The 22620-nt window shown below is 43.8% G+C and overlaps 1 protein-coding gene across 6 annotated transcripts in view; it reads right to left on the bottom strand.

Moving 5' to 3' along the window:
• The window catches only part of CDK14 (cyclin dependent kinase 14), a 666835-nt gene that overhangs the window by 177171 nt on the left and 467044 nt on the right, over positions 1 to 22620 (bottom strand). For 4 of the 6 annotated variants that reach the window (XM_055589676.1, XM_055589677.1, XM_055589678.1 and 1 more), the window contains one exon: positions 14515 to 14578. In XM_055589676.1, coding sequence (XP_055445651.1) covers positions 14515 to 14578 — 64 coding nt within the window. Of the gene's footprint in view, positions 1 to 13655; positions 13959 to 14514; positions 14579 to 22620 lie in introns of those variants that run through there. The other 2 variants (XM_055589679.1, XM_055589680.1) reach the window with 2 other exon arrangements.

Genomic DNA, 22620 nt, shown 5'->3' with positions numbered 1-22620 from the left:
GAACTGGACATGGAACAACAGACTGGTTCCAAATAGGAAAAGGAGTACGTCAAGGCTGTATATTGTCACCCTGCTTATTTAACTTCTATGCAGAGTACATCATGAGAAACACTGGGCTGGAGGAAGCACAAGCTGGAATCAAGATTGCCAGGAGAAATATCAATAACCTCAGATATGCAGATGACACCACCCTTTTGGGAAAAAGTGAAGAGGAACTAAAAAGCCTCTTGATGAAGGTGAAAGAGGACAGTGAAAATGTTGGCTTAAAACTCAACATTCAGAAAACTAAGATCATGGCATCTGGTCCCATCACTTCATGGGAAATAGATGGGGAAACAGTGGAAACAGTGTCAGACTTATTTTGGGGGGCTCTAAAATCACTGCAGATGGTGACTGCAGCCATGAAATTAAAAGACGCTTACTCCTTGGAAGAAAATTTATGACCAACCTAGATAGCATATTGAAAAGCAGATCATTACTTTGCCAACAAAGCTCTGTCTAGTCAAGGCTATGGTTTTTCCAGTGGTCATGTATGGATGTGAGAGTTGGAATGTGAAGAAAGCTGAGCGCCAAAGAATTGATGCTTTTGAACTGTGGTGTTGGAGAAGACTCTTGAGAGTCCCTTGGACTGCAAGGAGATCCAACTAGTCCATTCTGAAGGAGATCAGCCCTGGGATTTCTTTGGAAGGAATGATGCTAAAGCTGAAACTCCAGTACTTTGGCCACCTCATGCGAAGAGTTGACTCATTGGAAAAGACTCTGATGCTGGGAGGGACTGGGGGCAGGAGGAGAAAGGGACGACAGAGGATGAGACGTCTGGATGGCATCACTGACTCGATGGCCATGAGTCTGAGTGAACTCCGGGAGTTGATGATGGACAGGGAGGCCTGGCGTGCTGCAATTCATGGGGTCACAAAGAGTCGGACACGACTGAGTGACTGAACTGCACTGAAAATCTTAAAAAAAAAAAAAAAAAAAAGGCTCTTTTCCTTCTACCTCTACATTAGCAAAAGAGTTATTGTTCCATAGTCATTATCAAGGGGTTTCCCAGGTGGCATTAGTGGTAAAGGGCCATTGCAGGAGACATAAGAGACTCAGGTTTGATCCCTGGGTCGGGGAGATTCCTTGGAGGAGGGCATGGCAATCCACTCCATTATTCTTGCCTGGAGAATTGCAGGGACAGAGGAGCCTGGCGGGTTTAAGGAGTCAAGAAGAGTCGGACATGACTGAAGTGACTGAGCATGCATGCACACAATCATTATCAGAAGAATTTCACTACATGTAATCTCACTACATTTTCTCTGGCATTTCCTGGACAATGTTTGTCTCCCTCATTATGGATGCCCTCTAGTGAAGATAAATAGGAAATTCTTCAAGCAGATACCCAGAAAGTCAGTATAGACAGACCCTTCCTTGCACTGAAATGAATTTCTACAATTTATAAAGATATCTCCCCCCAACAGGTTTGCCTATGGGAGAAGAGCTGAATTATTAGTTTACATTTTCAGTAATTATCATGATTTTTGGCTATTTAAAATTTTTATTTTATAGTGTTGGCCACATGTATGACTTTTTTTTTCTGCATATCAAATCCTTAGTCAGTTATAAACGGACCTATGGGGAAAAGCCTACAGCCCATGTCTATGGCATCGCTGTTAACTGGTGTGAAAATAATTACTCCCTGAGCCTGGATTTGCTATTATGCACCCTTCTCAGCCCAGAGTTGTGGGCAGAAACCATCAATCAAGAAGAGTTCACACTTGAGATGAAGCCCCTTTCCATCTCTGAAACAGGTTCGTGACTTTTTGTAGCCAGCAGGTCCTTCAGAAAACATACAATATCAGTTTCCTCCTCTGCTCAAAAACCCTTCACTGATTCCTTTTGCACTTCGAGTAAAAATCCTAGCTCTTCACCTTGGCCGTCAGGAACCCACCCCTGCTGTTCCATTCGCGCTGACTTGTAATTTGTCTTCTACCTGTCTCCCCTCTGGCACGGACGCCTCATAAACCACGGGCTTATCTGCTTTGTTCGCGACTGTGTCTTTGGCACCTCCAAGGCTGCCTGGCACCCAGGGAGCACTTGTTAAGAATCCGAGTACATGAGAGTGTCTGGAGCATCTGGCTCTTGCTGATTGAAACGTGAGCTCTCAGCTCCAGCATTTTCTCCCCTGCTCACAGCCGCCCGTGACTCACAGCACGAGGGCCAGGATCAGAAAGTCCGAACGTCCAGACAGTGTACCCTTCTGGTCACGTTTAACACTGTTTAACTTCCTCTGCTCTGTAAAGTTCATGTACCCCATAAATGTACTAATTAACTGGCTTTTTCACTGTGGACCTGTAGTGGCATTTACTGGGATGAGGAAGCACAGAGTTGAAAAAGGTGGTGGTCGATGGTGCAGGGAGACAGCTTTAAATGTCCTGAGCCTTAGGGCAGGCAGACCCACAAGGTTTTAGCAATAAAATCTGAGATAGGACTTCCCTGGTGGCTCAGTGGTTAAGAATTTGGCTGCCAATGCAGGTTTGGGGGACACAGGTTTGATCCCCAAGTCTCAGAAGGTTTCACATGCCCATGGGGCCACTAAGCCCATATGCCACATCTACTGAACCCACAAGCCCCACCAGAGAAGGCCCCACAGTGAGAAGGCTGCCCACCACAACTGCAGAGTAGCCGCTGCTCGCCACAAGCAGAGAAAGCCCGAGCGCAGGCAGCAACGAAGATCCAGCACGGCCAAAAATGGATAATACACAAATTAATAAAAAATCTGAGATGATGGCTATAGATTTGCAGAAGAATCTTTCAAGTCAATCTTTATAACCGTCACATAGTTACGCCCTTGAATATTCAGACATAACCCATGACTGTTACATTAACTATCAAGCACTCAAAAAAAAAAAAAAAAAAAAAAGACATAAAGAGGGATTCTTGAGGAAAAGCATAAAGTGGGAAAGGAAATACCTGGTAAAGGACACAATATAAATGGTACAAAATCCTAGTTTGTAGATACATGCTCTTAACAATTTAAAAGCACCTTTATATTAGTTCAAATCTTAAAAGTAAGTATGTAAAAGGTGGTAAACAGAATGTAAAAATGGATGATCTCATTTAACCGCCACAGGGCTTCTGTGAGCTGGAGGGAGTGGATGGGAAGCTTCCAGAAAAGTAAGGAAGATGACCCCGCATGTCCACAGCTGTCCCCTAACAGCAGGTGTGGTCTCTGCAGGCCAACATCCTGTCAGGAAACTGCCCTCCTCTCAACCTCCCTGCACTGAACATCCCACTGAACAATTTTTACTGCTTGCAGTTTTCCCATCACCTTTTTAAAGACAAGGGGAAAGTCCTGAGGGGAACAAAGGCTTAGGCTTCAGATCTCCTCTGGTCTGCAAATCATGAAACTGAGCAGTTCCCATAACATGTACCAAGGACTGGACATTTAAAAGGAAACATCCACAGAGGGAGTTTGGAGTTGACAATTTATTGGAAGCACAAGTTTCAAAGAAGATACCCATACTCACAGAGGGTAACATTAGCAGGTAACTTGCCAGGTGCTCAAGTGGGAAAGGATTCCACCTGTCAGTGCAAGAGCTGCCGGAGACTTGGTTCGATCCCTGGGAAGATCCCCTGGAGGAAATGGCAACCCACTCCAGTATTCTTGTCTGGAAAATTCCATGGATGGAGGAGCCTGGCGGGCTACAGTCCATGGGGTCACTAAGAGTGGGACACGACTGAGAGACTAAACCACCACCACCACCAAGGGTAACTTAGCAAGTAACATGATAACCACTCAGTTATTCTAAATACCAAATGAGATAATATGTTGAAATGTTTTGTAAGTAGTATTGATTAAAGTACAACATAAATATAAGGTGTTATCATCATGGTATCTATTCCTGAAATAATTTACATCTTCCCTCTGGAATTAAGAAGTCTGGATCGATTTAGTTTGGGGACTTCAGTTCAGCCTGTGAATAGGCAGGACTAACAAGTTTTTTACCTCATTACAGAAAATGAGTACAACTAACTCCAAACTTGCCTGTTGCCTTCAAGGTCAGTATGTCTGTGGGCTTAGTTTTGGGCACAAAATGTTTAAAATATTATCATCTTGCAATTTGCTTCCAACAGCTAATTCTTTTGTTTTTATCTTACTGCATTCACTGCAAGAAATTCTTGCAGACTTTAAGAAACTTTCCTCAAGCTGCTTCTTGGATTAGATAACTTTCTCTTCAGATTAATATAATCGCTTTAGAAATTCTCTGTTTCCTTGCTTGATTCAGGAAAACAGAATTATTTCAGTCTAATTTCATTACTTTGAATTGCTTCTGGTCTAGGAACATTTTTCTCTCCCTGAATTTTACAGTGGCTTCCTTTTCTAAACTCCTGAATAATAACTGGTCATGAAATAGTTGCTGAATGCCCCCTGTGTTGGAAGCATTTAAGAGATGAATACAGTATCATATATGGACTCTACATGTTATTTGGGGCCCAAACTATTTCATGTAAAAGTGATGTTTGTGGTTTCTAAATACAGAAATCAGATCTTTCTATTTTTTTTTTTTTTTTTGTGGCTACTTTCTTGTTAGCCTAATTGTCAAGAAACTGTCCATTAGAAGAATGTCAATGAGAAATTATAATATAGATGCAGCAACATGATCCCCCATGGTTCATTCTGTAAAAAAAGAGCCCTGAATTGAAATCCAGGCTGAGATCTCCTGGGATCTACTTCCACCTGACAGTGACTTTGGGGAAGTCCTTTAATATCTCTGACCTCGGCTCCTTGCCTTACGAAAGACTGAGCAGGGCGAGACGCCCTGTGGAACTTCCTTCTGCTGTAATGTTCAGCTTGCTTCAATAGTTAAGGCACAACCAAAATACCACTTTCACTCCCAGCTCAAGGAGTCCTGAAGTTTTCCTTGACAGCAGGGAACTGCAAAATCTTTTCAGAATTCTCAGTCCCTCACCCCGATTCTACCTGTCTGGAGAACCTCAAATGCCTATAACCTGCCTATAGAACCTATATTCTGCCCTGATCTGGGATTACCACAATTCTCAGGCCTGTTCCCTACAGACTGGCAGGTCATGCGAGGCAAACGTGGGCTTGCCTCACACAAGGCAGTACGTCCAGCATCCTAGCTTTATCTTCAGACAGGCAGTGTTCCAGCTCAGCTGAGTCCAGCTCTTTGTGACACCCTGGACTATAGCCCGCCAGACTCCTCTGTCCAGGGATTTCCCAGGCAAGAATACAGGAATAGGTTGCCATTTTCTACTCCAGGGGATCTTCCTGACTCAGGGATCGAATCTGTGTCTCCTGCATTGCTGGTAGATTCTTTACCACTGAGCCACCTGGGAAGCCCCACAATTCTACAAAATCCAATCAATCCCTCCAAAACATACACAAGATGTTTTTAAAAAATATTAATGCTCTGTCTTATAACCCAAAATTCCAAGCATCACTTCATCAGAGGTATATGAGCCATGTGGCCTCTGCTGATGTAAAGCAGGCAGGACAGAGTGGTCCTGGGACCCAGATGGGAAGACTTTTCTTGTCCCAGAAGGAAATGGGGCAGAGGGCATGACACAAAAGCATGCTGGGAGTGAGTCACGGTGAACCAAGCGAAAGGGCAAATGTCGTCATTTTGCGATGGACTCTTACTTTTGATAGACAATGAGGTTTGGCTGGTGATGAATCTCATCAAAGGTGACAGAATGTAGCGCTAAGAATACCAGGGTGTCACCTCGCACCTCCGAGGCTGATCCACAGCAAGCATCCTGGAGATGGTGACAGAGGAGCCACTCTGGTACGAGAGGTGGGGGGAAGGGGGAGAGGGGGGAGAGAAACATAGAGAGGACCGAAGGGAGAGGCAGAGGGGGACAGACCTCTAATTTTTTTTATTATTGTGGTAAAATATAAATATTTTATATTTATATTTTGTAAATATAAAATAATTATAATATAAAACACACTCTTTTAACCGCCTTTAACTGTACATTTCAGTGGCACTAATGCAGCTTTCAACATCATCCACTTCTTAAATTTTCTACCTTCCTAAGCTGAAACTCTGGCCCCATTAAGCACTAAGCCCCCATTCCCCCTCCCTGCCCCCGCACTGCCGGCGTACTTTCTGACTCTACGAATTTGATTATTCCAGGTACCTTGTACAAATGCAGGGTTTCCCAGGCAGTGCAGTGGTACAGCCGCCTGCCAAGCAAGAGATGCAGGTTCAATCCCTGGGTCGGTAAGATCCCCTGGGGGAGGACAGGGCAACCCACTCCAGTACTTTTGCCTGGAGAATCCCACAGACAGAGGAGCCTGGTGGGCTACAGTCCATGGGGTTGCAAAGAGTTGGACTCGACTTAGGGACTAAACAGCAGCAGCAGCAGGTACCTCATATAAGTGGAATCAAACAGTATTTGTCTATACCTACTGTATACTGGCATGCATTTTTAGGGTTAACTTCATATATGGAGAGACCTCTCATTTGGAGATCATAAACCACAGAACTTGAGGCTGAGCGAAAAGAAATGAGAAGGCAGTCAGGTTCAAAGAAGACAGACTCACTTCCCAATTCTTTAGAGAGAAATTTAAAGAGAAGTGAATGATGAAAGTTCCAAGGTTGGATTCCTTATTACATGTAATACACGCACGTGTGTGTGCACATGTGCACCTGTGTGTTACATATATTTATTTATTTTCTGCAGCTGTGGCCTGTCCCCGCTGCCTGGTTGCTATGGAGACCAGAGGTAAAGGAATTTTGTGTTAGCATAAATATAAGTGCAGAGGAGGACACATTCATGCTAAATACTAAAGAATAAATCCCAATTGTTATCTAACTGTTCCTTTAATATCTTAACAATTGTTCTCAAAATGTTCCTTCACTTTGACCATACTTTGCAAGGGAAAACGTGTTAAGCTCTGAGCTAAAATGGAGCAGTTGAGAAAGTAAGACCATCTTATTCATGCACATTTCCTCATCTCCCGCCTAGACTACATCATGGTCTCCTAACTGACCTCCCCGATTCTGCATGGGCTGCCAATCTCAGCACAAGACCCAGTGTGATATGATTTTACCATCATGTGACCCAGGTCATGGGCTATCCTGTACAAAATGGCCCTGTGTTTTCTGTCTTGCTCAGAGTAAAGGGTGAAGGTCTCCTCTCAAGGTTCTTTCTGACCTGCCCCCGTGCTCTTGCCTCTGACCTCATTCTCCACCGCCCTCCTTCCCACCCCAGGACCTTTGCACTTGCTGTTCTCTCGGGAAAGTTCTTCCTTCAAATACCTGCCTGCTTCTCTCTCTTCCTGTCCCTCAGTCAATCATTATCCTTTCAGTGATGACGGCCTTGATTCTGTTTACAATTTAAAAGTGTAAGTCACTCCCTTCCCTGGAACTGTCTGTACCCATTTGTTGTTCTGTTTCCCTCTGTATACTCTCCACCACTTCATAATCTACTTTACTTACCATACACCTCTCCCACCTACCAGGGTCTTGTGTGTTTTGTTCACTGCAATCTTCCCACTTGCTAACCATACAAATGGTGCTCAGCACATACTGTTGCATTAATAAATAAGTTTAACTTATTCTATAGAAATAAACTATGAATCAATGAATTTTTAAAAAGCCCTATTAGGAATTAAATGAGCAGATGCTACATTCAAGAGACTCATGGTCTTTTTAAAAAATATAATGACTGTACTGTTCTAGGCCACACAGATTTCTTTACTCTTGAGACAATTTAAACAAATCTAGTAAGATACGTGAATGAGGCTTATTTTAAAAATTGGTTAAAAGTTAGAAACAATCATTTAAAAAATTCCAGAGATGCAAAAGCTTTTTATAGAAAAAAGGGATACTTTCTCTAATATATAAAGAATTCCTAGAAATTAATTAAGAAAATGACAAAGGACACATAACTCAACTGTAAATTGGGCAAAAGTGATTAGCTGGTCACAGAAAAGGAAATACAAGAGATTCTGAAAAATATGAAAAGATGCTCAACCCATGCAAATTAAAACTATATTAAAAACTTTTTTGTCAGCTAACAGGCAAAATCAAAAAGTCTGACTATACCCCGTGGAGTGAAGAAGAAGTTCTCATGCATTGCTCATAACAGCCAAATGGTACCATCCCTTTGGACAACAGTTAGAACTGGAAATGGAATAACAGACTAGTTCCAAATAGGAAAAGGAGTACGTCAAGGCTGTATATTGTCACCCTGCTTATTTAACTTATATGCAGAGTACATCATGAGAAACGCTGGGCTGGAAGAAGCACAAGCTAGAATCAAGATTTCCGGGAGAAATATCAATAACCTCAGATATGCAGATGACACCACCCTTATGGCAGAAAGTGAAGAAGAACTAAAGAGCCTCTTGACGGAAGTGAAAGAGGAGAGTGAAAAAGTTGGCTTAAAGCTCAACATTCAGAAAACTAAGATCATGGCATCTGGTCCTATCACTTAATGGCAAATAGATGGGGAAACAGTGGAAACAGTGGCTGACTTTATTTTTGGGGGCTCCCAAATCACTGCAGATGGTGATTGCAGCCATGAAATTAAAAGATGCTTACTCCTTGGAAGGAAAGTTATGACCAACCTAGACAGCACATTAAAAAGCTTTGTCAACATTAAAATTTTAAAATTTAAATTAAATTAAATTAAAATTTAAAAAAACATTAAAATTTGTCAGCATATTAAAAAGCTTTGTTGACATTACTTTGTCAACAAAGGTCCGTCTAGTCAAGGCTATGGTTTTTCCAGTAGTCATGTATGGATGTGAAAGCTGGACTATAAACAAAGCTGAGTGCCAAAGAATTGATGCTTTTGAACTGTGGTGTTGGAGAAGACTCTTGAGAGTTCCTTGGACTGCAAGGAGATACAACCAGTCCATCCTAAAGGACTAATGTTGAAGCTGAAGCTCCAATACTTTGGCCACCTGATGTGAAGAGCTGACTCATTTGAAAAGACCCTGATGCTGGGAAAGATTGAGGGCAGGAGGAAAGGGGATGACAGAGAATGAGATGGCTGGATGGCATCACCGACTCGATGGACATGAGTCTGGGTAAACTCTAGAAGTTGGTGATAGACAGGGAGGCCTGGTGTGCTGCAGTTCATGGGGTCACAGAGTCGGACATGACTGAACGACTGAACTGAACTTTGGACAACAATTTCACAGAAGTGTTCAAAACTGTAACCGTATACAGCTGACCCTTGAACAACAAAGGAGTAAGGGGCACCGACCCTCTGTGCAGTTGAAAATATGCCTATAATTTACAGGCTGCCTTTGATACCTGTGTTGTACCTCCGCAAGTCAACCAACCATACTGCAGAGTGTATTAATGGAAAAAATGCATGTATAATGGACCCATACAGCTCAAACCCATGTTGTTCAATGGTCACTGTACAGTTATTAAATCTTGAACCCTACTTCTGGTCATTTATCCTTCAGAAAAACTTGCATACATGCAATGTGCATATTTATGAGTATATATGTACAGGGTTGCAATAATTTACAATAGCAAAACACTGGAAACAACCCAAACATCCACAAGTAGGGACAGGTTCGTGCCTGGTCAGTGGCTCAGTTGTGTCTGACTCTTTGTGACTCCATGGACTATAGCTAGGATTCTCCAGGTAAGAATACTGGAGTGGGTTGCCATTTCCTACAACAGAGGATCTTCCTGCCCCAGGAATCGAACCTGCATCTCCTGTGGCTCCTGCAGTGGCAGGTGGATTCTTTACTGCTGAGCCACCTGGGAAGCCCAGGGACAGGTTAAATCCATCCAGTGTAAAGCTATGTGGCTGCAGGAAGAGAGGGAAGCCACCACTGACCTCCTCTATATGGTGACAGGAAAGGACCTACAGAATGCATTCATGAGAAGAGCAAGACCCCAAATCGTGTTTAATATGGGAAATACAAAAACAGACATTCACAATTTCTTACATTTACATACATGAAAGAAATATAAGGGAAACTAACGAAATGGGGGCTTATCACAGGGGCAGTGGTTCTGGGGAAGAGGGCAGGGGGCAGAAAGGGGTGGGAGGCCTTGCACTGTGTTCCTTTATAATACTGTTAGATATTGTGAGTTGCTTAAACTTATTATCTATTCAAAACCTGGGCAAAGGATGTCCAACCTAGTAATCACATTCCTTGGTATTTACCCAAAGGAGCTGAAAACATATGTGCACATGAAAACTAGGCAGGCTTAGCTTCCCCATTATCAACATTCCCTACCGGAGTGGTACCTCTGTTAACGACTGATTAACCTACGTCGACACATCACTATCAAGTTATATTCAGGTTCACTCCTGATGTTGTACTTTCTCTGGATTTGAAAATCATACGTAAACATGTATCCCCCATTACAGTATCACACAGAGCAGTCTCACTGCCCTAAAAATTCTTCATGCTATACACACGTGAGGGCAGGGAATATATGGGAAATCTCTGTCCTTTATGGCCAATCTTGCTGTGAATCTAAAACAGCTCTAAAAGATAAAGTCTTTGAAATAACTAACTAGGAATAAATAAATAACAACAACAGAAGAACTATGTCAAGGCTCAGCTAGGAGTGAGCAGGGCCATGGGAAGGGAAGGTGGACAGAGCAGGACAGAGGAGGCAAGAGAAGTGAACCCGTGGACATGTCCACCGGAAACCCTGCACAGAACTGGATAACAATTTCAGCCAGCCCAGTCTCTGGATGTCCAAAGGGCCCATCGGTGTTTCTGGAATGATTTCATGTAGTTAGACTGAAATTGTTTTCACAGGTTAGACAGACCTATAAACATTATTTTTAATAGGGGAAAATGAACTAAAGTAATCTGGAAAGTGTTTATCCTGTGATATCTTATACCTCTTGGTCCATTATGAAACACCATAACGACTTTCTACCAATTTAAAAATCAGTGCCATTGAGGGGTTTTTAATTTTTCCTTTTAAAAAATAAACTTGATTTACTTTTAAAAAAGAAGACGAAGAAGAAAGAGAACCTGTGTAGGGATGTTTATAGCATTTCTATTCATAAGTGCCAAAACCTGGAACAATCAAGATGTCCTTCAGTGGGTGAATGACTACATAAGCAGGGGTGCATCCAGATAATGGGGTATTATTCAGTGCTAAAAAAAATGAGCTATCAAGCCAGGAAAAGATCTGGACGGACCTTAAAGGCATATTAGTAAGTGAAGGCAGCCAATCTGAAGAGGCAACATCCTGCATGATTACAATTACATGACATTCTGGAAAAGGCACCACTATGAAGATAGTAGAAAGATCAGGGGTTGCCAGGGGTGAGCAGAGAGGGAGGGGTAAAGAAGCAGAACACAGAGGATCCTTAGGGCAGCGAAGCTACTCTGTACGAAACCACAGTGGTGGCCAAAAGTCATTAGAGGCTTCCCAGGTGACTCAGGGGTGAACAGTCCGCCTGCCAATACAGGAGACACAGGTTCAATCCCTGGATTGAGAAGAACCCCGGGAGGAGGAAATGGCAACCCACTCCAGTATTCTTGCCTGGAAAATTCCATGGACAGAGGAGCCTGGCGGGCTACAGTCCATGAGGTTCTCAAAGAGTTGGATACAACTCAGAACATACACGCACAGAACCGTAGAGTGTACCACGCCAAGAACACACCCTAATGTAATCTGGACACTGAGGATAATGATGTGTCAGTGGAGGTTCATCAGACTGTAACAAATGTACCAGCTGGTGGGGGACACTGATAAATGGGGGAGGCTGCACATGCATCAGGGCAGGGGGTATACCAGAAGTCTCTGCCCCTTCTGCTCAGTTTTGCTATGCACCGAAATCTGCAACAAATGTACCAGCTGGTGGGGACACTGATAAATGGGAGGGGGGCGCTGCACATGCGTCAGGGCAGGGGGTATACCGGAAGTCTCTGCCCCTTCTGCTCAGTTTTGCTATGCACCGAAATCTGCTCTAAAAAAGCAGTCTATCAAACAAAGCAAAACAAAGTATGTCTTCAAGGCTCAGACGTTCTTATCATCCCTGAGACTTATTGAGGCACTCTTTGGGGACAGAATGCGGAGGGGGAAAGTGGGGTGGGGCAGGTAGGCCCTAGGACTAGAATTTCCCCTCTGGGAATACGTAACTCCTTCCCCAGGACTCCCTGATGGTCTCAGAAGACTCCCTTTGTCTCAGTCTATTATTTTGTCTCTCCTTGACTCCACCCAGGGGAACTCAGGAAGCATGTATCACATCTACTCTCACCCACAAGCCCTTAGCATTATGTGGAGCTGTTTTTTGCTTGTCAGCATCCATACCTTATGCACATCTAAACACATTATTCTTCTGGATCCCCGTTACTTTTTTCTTCTTCTTCTTCTTAATTTTACTTATTTATTTTTGGCTGTCCTGGGTCTTTGTTGCTGTGCCCCCAGGCTTTCTCCAGTCGTGGAGCTCAGGCTTCTCATTGCAATGGCCTCTCTTGCTGCGGAGCCTGGGCTCTAGCGTGTGCAGGCTCAGCAGTTGTGGTGCAGGGGTTTAGCTGCCTGGAGGCCTGTGGGATCCTCTGGGACCAGAATTCTCAACCACTGGACCACTAGGGAAATCCCCCCTTACCTTTTATATATCTGTGGTTGCACTTATACATAAAATTAATAACTTAAAAATATATATATGTGTGTGTGTGCATACATATACCTTAATTTATATATGTCTATCATCAGAGTCACATAAATAATGCTTTAACATTTAATATATACATATACCTTAATTTATACATGTCTATCATCAGAGTCACATAAATAATGCTTAAACATTTAATATAATTCAGGGAAACAGACATTTATTGAACCAAAATATGTACTAGTCCGCGTCCTTAATCTCATGAAGTTCTCAAACTGTTAGTTCAATTTGCATCACATCATAATACTTTCCCAGAACACATTTAATAAGTGCTTTTGTATGCTGTTGATGGAGATAAACCTTTTCACACCAAGATAAACCACTTACTCCATGTTTTCTTGTCCAGACACTTGGCAGACCAAATGACTATCTTAATTATTCCTTTCTGCATCTAACTTTATTCAACTCTTTTCATATTCTCTGTTTTATTTCCCTAGGACTTAAGGTTTTAGATACTAACAGAAGGAAGCTAGCCTTCTTCAAGACCCCACATTTGGAATATTTATTAAGAGCTCTGTTCTCCCGTAAACGCAATAAAAGCAGTTAGAGAATGCTTCTTGCTCAGTTAAAGAAAGAGAAATCCACATTCAATTGATAACTTTCTATAGTCTTTCAGGACACAGTTATTTAAAATATTCAGTAAAAGTACAAAGAGTCCTTGGGGCAGCCAAAGAAGATAAAAGAATTCTCAGCACACTGTATACCTTCAGAAGAGAAATATTAAGAATAAAACTAGTTTCCCATCTCAGTCATTCTTTGGGATTGATAAGTTAATTCCTGATGGTGCCCCAGAAGAGAGGAAGGGGAGAAAAAGAATGTACTTGACTCCTGTATCAGTAATTATTCATAGCTCTTTCCCCTTATAAAGCAATAGACCATTAGATCGTCCATAAAATTCCTTTCGGTAATTTAATGGTAGGGCTTCCCCAGTGGCTCAGATGGTAAAGACTCTCCCTGCTACACAGGAGATCCGAGTTTGATACCTCGGTTGGGAAGATACCCTGGAGAAGGAAATGGTACTCCACACCAGTATTCTCTCCTGGAGAATTCCATGGACAGAGGAATCTGGTGGGTTACAGTCTGTCAAAGAATTGCAGAGTCGGACACGACTGAGCAACTAACAACGTTAACTTTCTGCATTTTATAATTCATGTTTTTTAACCGAGAAAATAAAAACAAAAGCATACTTCACAGTAATTTATCCCACATATTTTTATTAAGTTTCCAATGCTAAAGCTTTCATTTGCCTATAAAAATTACATAGACCATTTTGAGATTCTTCTTCCGAGTGTCATTGAAACTGGAAGTTTCTTGCCTGCCACCTACTGGTAAGAAAAACTGACAGCATTTTAAAAGTTTTACATTTTCTCTCAGATTTTCTGGTTCAGGCTGTAAATATTTTAACATTTTCTTTTTAAGTGGAATGCTGGACATATAGAACATTTTCTATGTCTAAACTCAAATTAATTGACCGTGTATTACTAGAGTTTTTAAACATAAATATGATTTTTACTTTTTCCAATTTAACACTTTTTTAGTATTATTACTAGAAATCACACAGATGGATTATAGCAGCTAGATTTAAAGTTTGTTTTTTTACAGACATGGAAGCTAGTCTAACTGAGGATGAAATGAGAGGTCACTTCAAGATTAGCCAGTGAAATCAAACAAAAAACATATGGTGAAACACTGATGGGGGAAGTCGTTCAGTCTATTTTCACCAACAAATAAACCGTGAAGACGAAACAACTCCAGTAAGAGGTAGAGTACACAGTGGCAAACGTAACCAGAATTTTCCAGGTAAGATATTAGCCTCAGGGAGCACTTCTATACGTTCACCGTTCGCATGTCAGAAGCAGTCTTGTAATCAGTGAAACATACCTGGCTTAAAATGTGGTAAAGAGTGAACTCCGGGCCACGTGTCCTCATTGGGCGTTCCAAGGACCTAGTGGAGAGCAGGAAATTGTGGAGACAGACTTATTATTTCCAAAGCACTCAAGATTCTCCAGTGTAGAAAACAATACACTGCATATGATGAAACTCTTGATTTCCTTTTTTCCGTTGTTGTGTGCCAGGGATTCTATTTCAGTAAAAACAGCTAAAGAGCCACCCGAGTCGAATGTCTGTGTTTTAACAAATGCAGCTAAATGCGGTAAGGCAAGTTAAATCTGCTGCGTTTTATCAACTCCAAACTTAAGAAGTAGGCCTGGCACGCAAAGGATGAGCTGTCTGTCATCTTCACAGAACTGAATAAAGTATGTATGTGCCCCTCCTGACTCTTTCAAGAGCTTTTGTCCTTCACGGCGCTATCAGACATGTCATCTTTAACAGTGCTAAGAATTCTGTAACTTCTTCCCCCACATCTGCTCTCTGGGTGGCACAAGGTTTCAAGGAAACAGGACAGACGGCTTGGGACGCTTACATTCTGCACTGGCCGCCCTATTTGTTATGGTTAACAGCTTTAGTCTTGTGACACACAGCTTCTTCACCCCCACATACTGTTCTCCCTACACTAGCTTTTCCTTTCCACTCTTTCAGTTTCTTTCCCCATGCTGCTGCTGCTAAGTCGCTTCAGTCGTGTCCGACTCTGTGCGACCCCATGAACGGCAGCCCACCAGGCTCCCCCGTCCCTGGGATTCTCCAGGCAAGAACACTGGAGTGGGTTGCCATTTCCTTCTCCAATGCATGAAAGTGAAAAGTGAAAGTGAAGTCGCTCACTTGTGTCCGACTCTTCGCGACCCCATGGACTGCAGCCCACCAGGCTCCTCCGTCCATGGGATTTTCCAGGCAAGAGTACTGGAGTGGGGTGCCATTGCCTTCTCCATTCATGGTCAACTACAAATTGGCATTTGCCAAGCTTCCCTGGTGGCTCAGATGGTAAAGAATCTACCTGCAATGCGGGACACCAGGGTTCAATCCCTGGATTGGGAACATCCCCTGGAGGAGGGCATGGCAATCCACGCCAGTATTCCTGCCTGGAGAATCCCATGGACGGAGGAGCCTGGAGAGGTGTAGTCCATGGGGTCGGAAAGAGTCAGACACCACTGAACGACTAAGTATACAGCACAGCACAAGAACACTGCCAGTGACTGAACAACAAGGGTGTCTGCCATCTGCCTCTGAGGAGACTGAACCCTGTTCTGCACCTGTTGACCTTCAACACCCCTGAAGGAGTTCAGGGTGGAGTGAGGCACTCTGTGCTCCAGGGAATCTGCTGGGACAGGGCTTTAGATAGTTGGATATTTTCAGGAACTGATTTCATAATCCCAATCCTTACATCTCTTCATATCTAGCTGCTGCTGCTACTGTGCTAAGTTGCTTCAGTCGTGTCCGACTCTGTGCGACCCCATAGACGGCAGCCCACCAGGCTCCCCCGTCCCTGGGATTCTCCAGGCAAGAACACTGGAGTGGGTTGCCATTTCCTCCTCCAATGCATGAAAGTGAAAAGTGAAAGTGAAGTCGCTCAGTTGTGTCCGACTCTTCGCGACCCCATGGACTGCAGCCTACCAGGCTCCTCCGTCCATGGGATTTTCCAGGCAAGAGTACTGCAGTGGGGTGCCATTGCCTTCTCCCAACTAGAAAAATCACTAAATCCCTTCATGGTGACGTCAGCTCCTGGTGACTGGCAGAAAAGCTCTTGTACAGTAAGTGTTTGATTGCATTGAGCTCCCCCTTCACCAGACCCTCATATACCAACCTTCCCCCACTGCCTCCTTGGAGCGGTCTCTCAGAGACATCAGAGGTGCTGCCTCCTGGGCTAGTGTCCTCATTTTGTCCCGAATAAAACTTAACGTGTGACTCTCAAGTTGTACATCCTTTCTAGTCGACCATCTACTTTTCTATCCCCACGTCCACTTAATAAATATTCACAACATGAAAGTTGAGAATTACATTTTATTTGGTGGAATTTTTAGGACTTCAAGCCCAGGAGACAGCATCTCAAGTGAGCCTGAGAGGACTGCTCCAAGGAGACAAGGGATGCTGGGGAAAGAGTCAGGTTATGTAGAAGTTTTACAACAAAGGTCAGGGAGTCTGAACTTCAAAAGTTTTTGTTTTTTGCAAATTAAAGAAAACCAGATATCCCAAGTTAAGGAATTTAGTGCTTTTCTCTGTATGCTGCTGCTGCTGCTGCTAAGTCGCTTCAGTCGTGTCCGACTCTGTGCGACCCCATAGAGGGCAGCCCACCAGGCTCCACCGTCCCTGGGATTCACCAGGCAAGAACACTGGAGTGGGTTACCATTTCCTTCTCCAGTGCATGAAAGTGAAAAGTGAAAGTGAAGTCGCTCAGTCGTGTCTGACTCTAGCGACCCCATGGACTGCAGCCTACCAGGCTCCTCTGTCCATGGGATCGTCCAGGCAAGAGTACTGGAGTGGGGTGCCATTGCCTTCTCCATTAATTAACACTAATATTCATAGGGATTAGATATGATAAACAGAGTGCCTGATGAACTATGGAATGAGGTTCGTGACATTGTACAGGAGACAGGAATCAAGACCATCCCCAATAAAAAGAAATGCAAAAAATAAAAATGGCTGTCTGAGGAAGCCTTACAAACAGCTGTGAAAAGAAGAAAAGTGAAAAGCAAAGGAGAAAAGGAAAGATATACCCATTTGAATGCAGAGTTCCAAAGAATATCAAGAAGAGATAAGAAAGCCTTCCAGTGATCAATGCAAAGAAACAGAGGAAAACAACAGAATGGGAAAGACTAGAGATCTCTTCAAGAAAATTAGAGATACCAATGGAACATTTCATGCAAAGATGAGCTCAATAAAGGACAGAAATGGTATGGACCTGACAGAAGCAGAAGATATTAAGAAGAGGTAGCAAGAATACACAGAACTGTACAAAAAAGATCTTCATGACCCAGATAATCATGATGGTGTGATCACTCATCTAGAGCCAGACATCCTGAAATGCAAAGTCAAGTGGTGCTTATGAAGCATCACTACGAACAAAGCTAGTGGAGGTGATGGAATTCCAGTTGAGCTATTTCAAATCCTGAAAGATGATGCTGTTAAAGTGCTGCACTCAATATGTCAGCAAATCTGGAAAACTCAGCTGTGGCCACAGGATTGAAAAAGGTTTTCATTCCAATCCCAAAGAACAGCAACGCCAAAGAATGCTCAAACTACTGCACAATTGCACACATCTCACACGCTAGTAAAGTAATGCTCAAAATTCTCCAAACCAGGCTTCAGCAATACGTGAACCGTGAACTTCCAGATGTTCAAGCTGGTTTTAGAAAAGGCAGAGGAACCAGAGATCAAGTTCAAAAAAGCAAGAGGGTTCTGGTAAAACATCTATTTCTGCTTTATTGACTATGCCAAAGCCTTTGACTGTGTGGATCACAATAAACTGTGGAAAATTCTGAAAGAGACAGGAATACCAGACCACCTGACCTGCCTCTTGAGAAACCTGCATGCAGGTCAGGAAGCAACAGTTAGAACTGGACATGGAACAACAGACTGGTTCCAAATAGGAAAAGGAGTACGTCAAGGCTGTATATTGTCACACTGGGCTGGAGGAAGCACTAGCTGGAATCAAGATTGCCGGGAAAAATATCAATAACCTCAGATATGCAGATTATACCACCCTTATGGCAGAAAGTGAAGAGGAACTAAAGAGCCTCTTGATGAAAGTGAAAAAGGAGAGTGAAAAAGTTGGCTTAAAGTTCAATATTCAGAAAACGAAGATCATGGCATCATGAAGTCCCATCACTTCATGGCAAACAGATGGAAAACAGTGGAAATAGTGGCTGACTTTATTCTATGGGGCTCACAAATCATTGTAGATGGTGACTGCAGCCATGAAATTAAAAGACGCTTACTTCTTGCAATGAAAGTTAAGACCAACCTAGATAGCGTATTGAAAAGCAGAGACACTACTTTGCCAACAAAAGTCCATCTAGTCAAAGCTGTGGTTTTTCCTGTGGTCATGTATGGATGTGAGAGTTGGACTATGAAGAAAGCTGAGTGCTGAAGAATTGATGCTTTTGAACTGTGTTGTTGGAGAAAACTCTTGAGAGTCCCTTGGACTGCAAGGAGATCCAACCAGTCCATCCTGAAGGAGATCAGTCCTGAGTGTTCATTGGAAGGATTGATGTTGAAGCTCAAACTCCAACACTTTGGCCACCTGATGTGAAGAGCTGACTCATTTGAAAAGACCCTGATGCTGGGAAAGATTGAGGGCAGGAGGAGAAGGGAACAGTAGAGGATGAGATGGTTGGATGGCATCACTGACTCAATGGACATGAGTCTGAGCAAACTCCAGAGATAGCGAAGGTCAGGGAACCCTGCAGCCCATCGGTTGCGAAGAGTTGGACACGCCTTAGGGACTGAACAACAGTAACAACCAAGTCTTATAAACAATGGCTAGTACAGCCAGAATGTGAAATTTGTTCTCTCACTCCTAATAAAGGTATAATTGATACCCTGACTGTACCTGCTTCTACAATGTTTATGTTACAAAGCTTTTTAACCAGCACTATCCTCCTCCATAACCAGTGTTTCATTTCAAAGTGATAATACCATGGTCATCTCACAAAAATCACCTGCAAAGAAAAAATACATTAGACTTTCTTTTTCAGTCATTAGAACATTGCCTGGTGAGATTTCACGTCACAAAAAAATATTCCCCTGTCTACGACTACTAGGCCATTTGCACAGGAGACAGAAAGTGGACAAAGGAAAAGAAGAATTAGAAGTCAACGCTGCTTCTGCAGGAAACACTGCCCATGGCAAAGCACTGAAAATACAATATTCTCAGGCATCAATCATAAAGGCAAGACTGACAAGTTCAAGGACATCAGATCATATATAAGGACCACTGAAAACCCTTCAATGGCTCAAGCTCTACAACAGCAGCCGGTATATTACAGTGAAACTCGTGCCGTTGTTATTGTTGTTCAATTACTAAGTTGTGTCCTACAGTTTGTGGACCCACGGACTGCAGCATACTAGGCTCCTCTGTCCTTCACTCTCTCTTGGATAAGTGAGAGTTTGCTTAGATTCATGTCCATTGAGTCAGTGATGCTATCCAACCATCTCATTCTCTGTGGCCCTCTTTTCCTTTTGCCTTCAATCTTTTCCAGCATCAGGGTCTTTTCCAGTGAATCAGCTCTTTGCGTCAGTTGGCCAAAGTATTGGAGCTTCAGTATTAGTCCTTCCAATGAATTTTCAGGGTTGATTTCCTCTAGGATTGACTGGTTTGTTCTCCTTGCTGTCCAGGGGACTCTGAAGAGTCTTCTCCAACACCACAGTTCAAAAGAATCAGTTCTTAGGCAGTCAGCCTTCTTTATGGTCCAACTCTCACATTTGTACTAAAGAGGAAAAGTTAAAATTTTACCTCCTTCTCCTTCTGCCTCTGTAACTCAGCTTGCTCCTTGCAAAGTCTAGATGATGTAGGTCTCAGAAAATGGGGACTCACAATACTAGGAACTGGAGCCTATCTCATCCACCCTTGTCCTGCTCTTTGCAATCCCCCTAGCCCCTGCAAACCCACCTGCTTAATCATGCCTGTCTGGGTGAATAAGAACTCTGTAACCCCTTTGTTCGGGGCTCAGAGCTTGTAGTGTTAACTCATAATAAACCTGAGTTCTCCAATTCTCCTAGTGTGGTGCTTGGTTTCTGGAGTACTGGTTTCTGCAACATTTTTGGAGGGCCCAGTGAGATTCCAACCACACCTGCCCCTTGAGCCGGGCAGACTGGTGACTCGGCTGGACCTGATCGGAGGTGCCGGGAGACGAACGAGGAGGCGTGCCGCCTGACGGTATTTGCGTTCTCTTTCGGACGGGCGTTCTGACTCTCTGGATGGCCGAGCGCTGACCGGACTCATTGAAGGGACGGACCAACTCACCAGGAATGGCCACAGGATCAGGTAAAGCCCTGGGGCCAGTCCCTAGTCAGGAGGTGCTACCCCGACGGGTAGAAGAGGAGACGGATCACTTCCTTGGAGCTCTCAGGAAGGGAGCATCAGATAGGGAGACCTGGGGCCTCCGGAAAAGGGAGGTATCGTGACCTCTGGGTGGTTATGTATGCGTGATTGCTGACTGAAGGAAGTGAAAGTGAGCTCCAAAGTCCTCAGGCTACGGAGCCTGAAAGGGTCCAAAGCCTGTGGTCCCGTGACGACCTCATAAGGCTGAAAGGCAGTACCAGCCTCTGGGGGATTTGATCCCTCCCTATGAGGCTGATCCGGGTTGGGGGTTTATACTGACCTCCCAATGCTAAGAGGTGTCTTAAGTCTCCCTTGGGAGAGCGGCCAGGCAGACGAAAAATGAACGGGAATGAGTGTGCAGCCTGATCCGCTTGTGCTTCAGGCTCCACTGTGTGGCTTCAGGGCCTTCGTGGCTACAGAGTCCCAGTGGGCCCTAGCTTGCGGTTCCGTGGTGACCTCACACGGCTCAAGGCTGTGTCTGCCTCTGGGGGACCAGAGAGACAGATCAGAGGTTTACACTGATTTGCCAATGCTAAGAGGGATCTACATTCCCCCCAGGGACGCAGCCAAGTGGGCACCTGAATGGTCTCCTTCTTTGAGGGGGCGCCCACCCTTGTCTGTCTTTGCACCACCGACTCAGGGTGGGAAACACAGGTAGTGAGAAATTAGTCAGTTCAGTTCAGTCGCTCAGTCGTGTCCGACTCTTTGCGACCCCATGAATTGCAGCGTGCCAGGCCTCCCTGTCCATCACCAACTCCCGGAGTTCACTGAGACTCACGTCCATCGACTCAGTGATGCCATCCAGCCATCTCATCCTCTGTCATCCCCTTCTCCTCCTGCCCCCAATCCCTCCCAGCATCAGAGTCTTTTCCAATGAGTCAACTCTTCGTGTGAGGTGGCCAAAGTACTGGAGTTTCAGCTTCAGCATCATTTCTTCCAAAGAAATCCCAGGGCTGATCTCCTTCAGAATGGACTGGTTGGATCTCCTTGCAGTCCAAGGGACTCTCAAGAGTCTTCTCCAACACCACAGTTCAAAAGCATCCATTCTTCAGTGCTCAGCTTTCTTCACATTCCAACTCTCACATCCATACATGACCACAGGAAAAACCATAGCCTTGACTAGACGGACCTTTGTTGGCAAAGTAATGTCTCTGCTTTTGAATATGCTATCTAGGTTGGTCATAACTTTCCTTCCAAGGAGTAAGTGTCTTTTAATTTCATGGCTGCAGTCACCATCTGCAGTGATTTTGGAGACCCTAAAAATAAAGTCTGACACTGTTTCCACTGTTTCCCCATCTATTTCCCATGAAGTGATGGGACCGGATGCCATAATCGTAGTTTTCTGAATGTTGAGCTTTAAGCCAACTTTTTCACTCTCCTCTTTCACTTTCATCAACAGGCTTTTTAGTTCCTCTTCGCGTTCTGCCATAAGGGTGGTGTCATCTGCATATCTGAGTTTTTGATATTTCTCCCAGCAATCTTGATTCCAGCTTGTGCTTCTTCCAGCCCAGCGTTTCTCATGATGTACTCTGTATATAAGTTAAATAAGCAGGGTGACAATATACAGCCTTGATGTACTCCTTTTTCTATTTGGAACCAGTCTGTTGTTCCATGTCCAGTTCTAACTGTTGCTTCCTGACCTGCATATAGGTCTCTCAAGAGGCAGGTCAGGTGGTCTGGTATTCCCATCTCTTTCAGAATTTTCCAAAGAATTGTGATCCACACAGTCAAAGGCTTTAGCATAGTCAATAAAGCAGAAATAGATGCTTTTCTGGAACTCTCTTGCTTTTTCCATGATCCAGTGGATGTTGGCAATTTGATCTCTGGTTCCTCTGCCTTTTCTAAAACCAGCTTGAACATCTGGAAGTTCACGGTTCAAGTATTGCTGAAGCCTGGCTTGGAGAATTTTGAGCATTACTTTACTAGCGTGTGAGATGAGTGCAATTGTGCGGTAGTTTCAGCATTCTTTGGCATTGCTTTTCTTTGGGATTGGAATGAAAACTGACCTTTTCCAGTTCTGTGGCCACTGCTGAGTTTTCCAAATTTGCTGGCAT

This window comes from Bubalus kerabau, chromosome 8 (assembly GCF_029407905.1).
Source record: "Bubalus kerabau isolate K-KA32 ecotype Philippines breed swamp buffalo chromosome 8, PCC_UOA_SB_1v2, whole genome shotgun sequence".
Lineage (NCBI taxonomy): Eukaryota > Metazoa > Chordata > Mammalia > Artiodactyla > Bovidae > Bubalus > Bubalus kerabau.
Note: the sequence above shows the minus strand (reverse complement) of the source record. Positions and strands in the feature narration are given on the sequence as shown.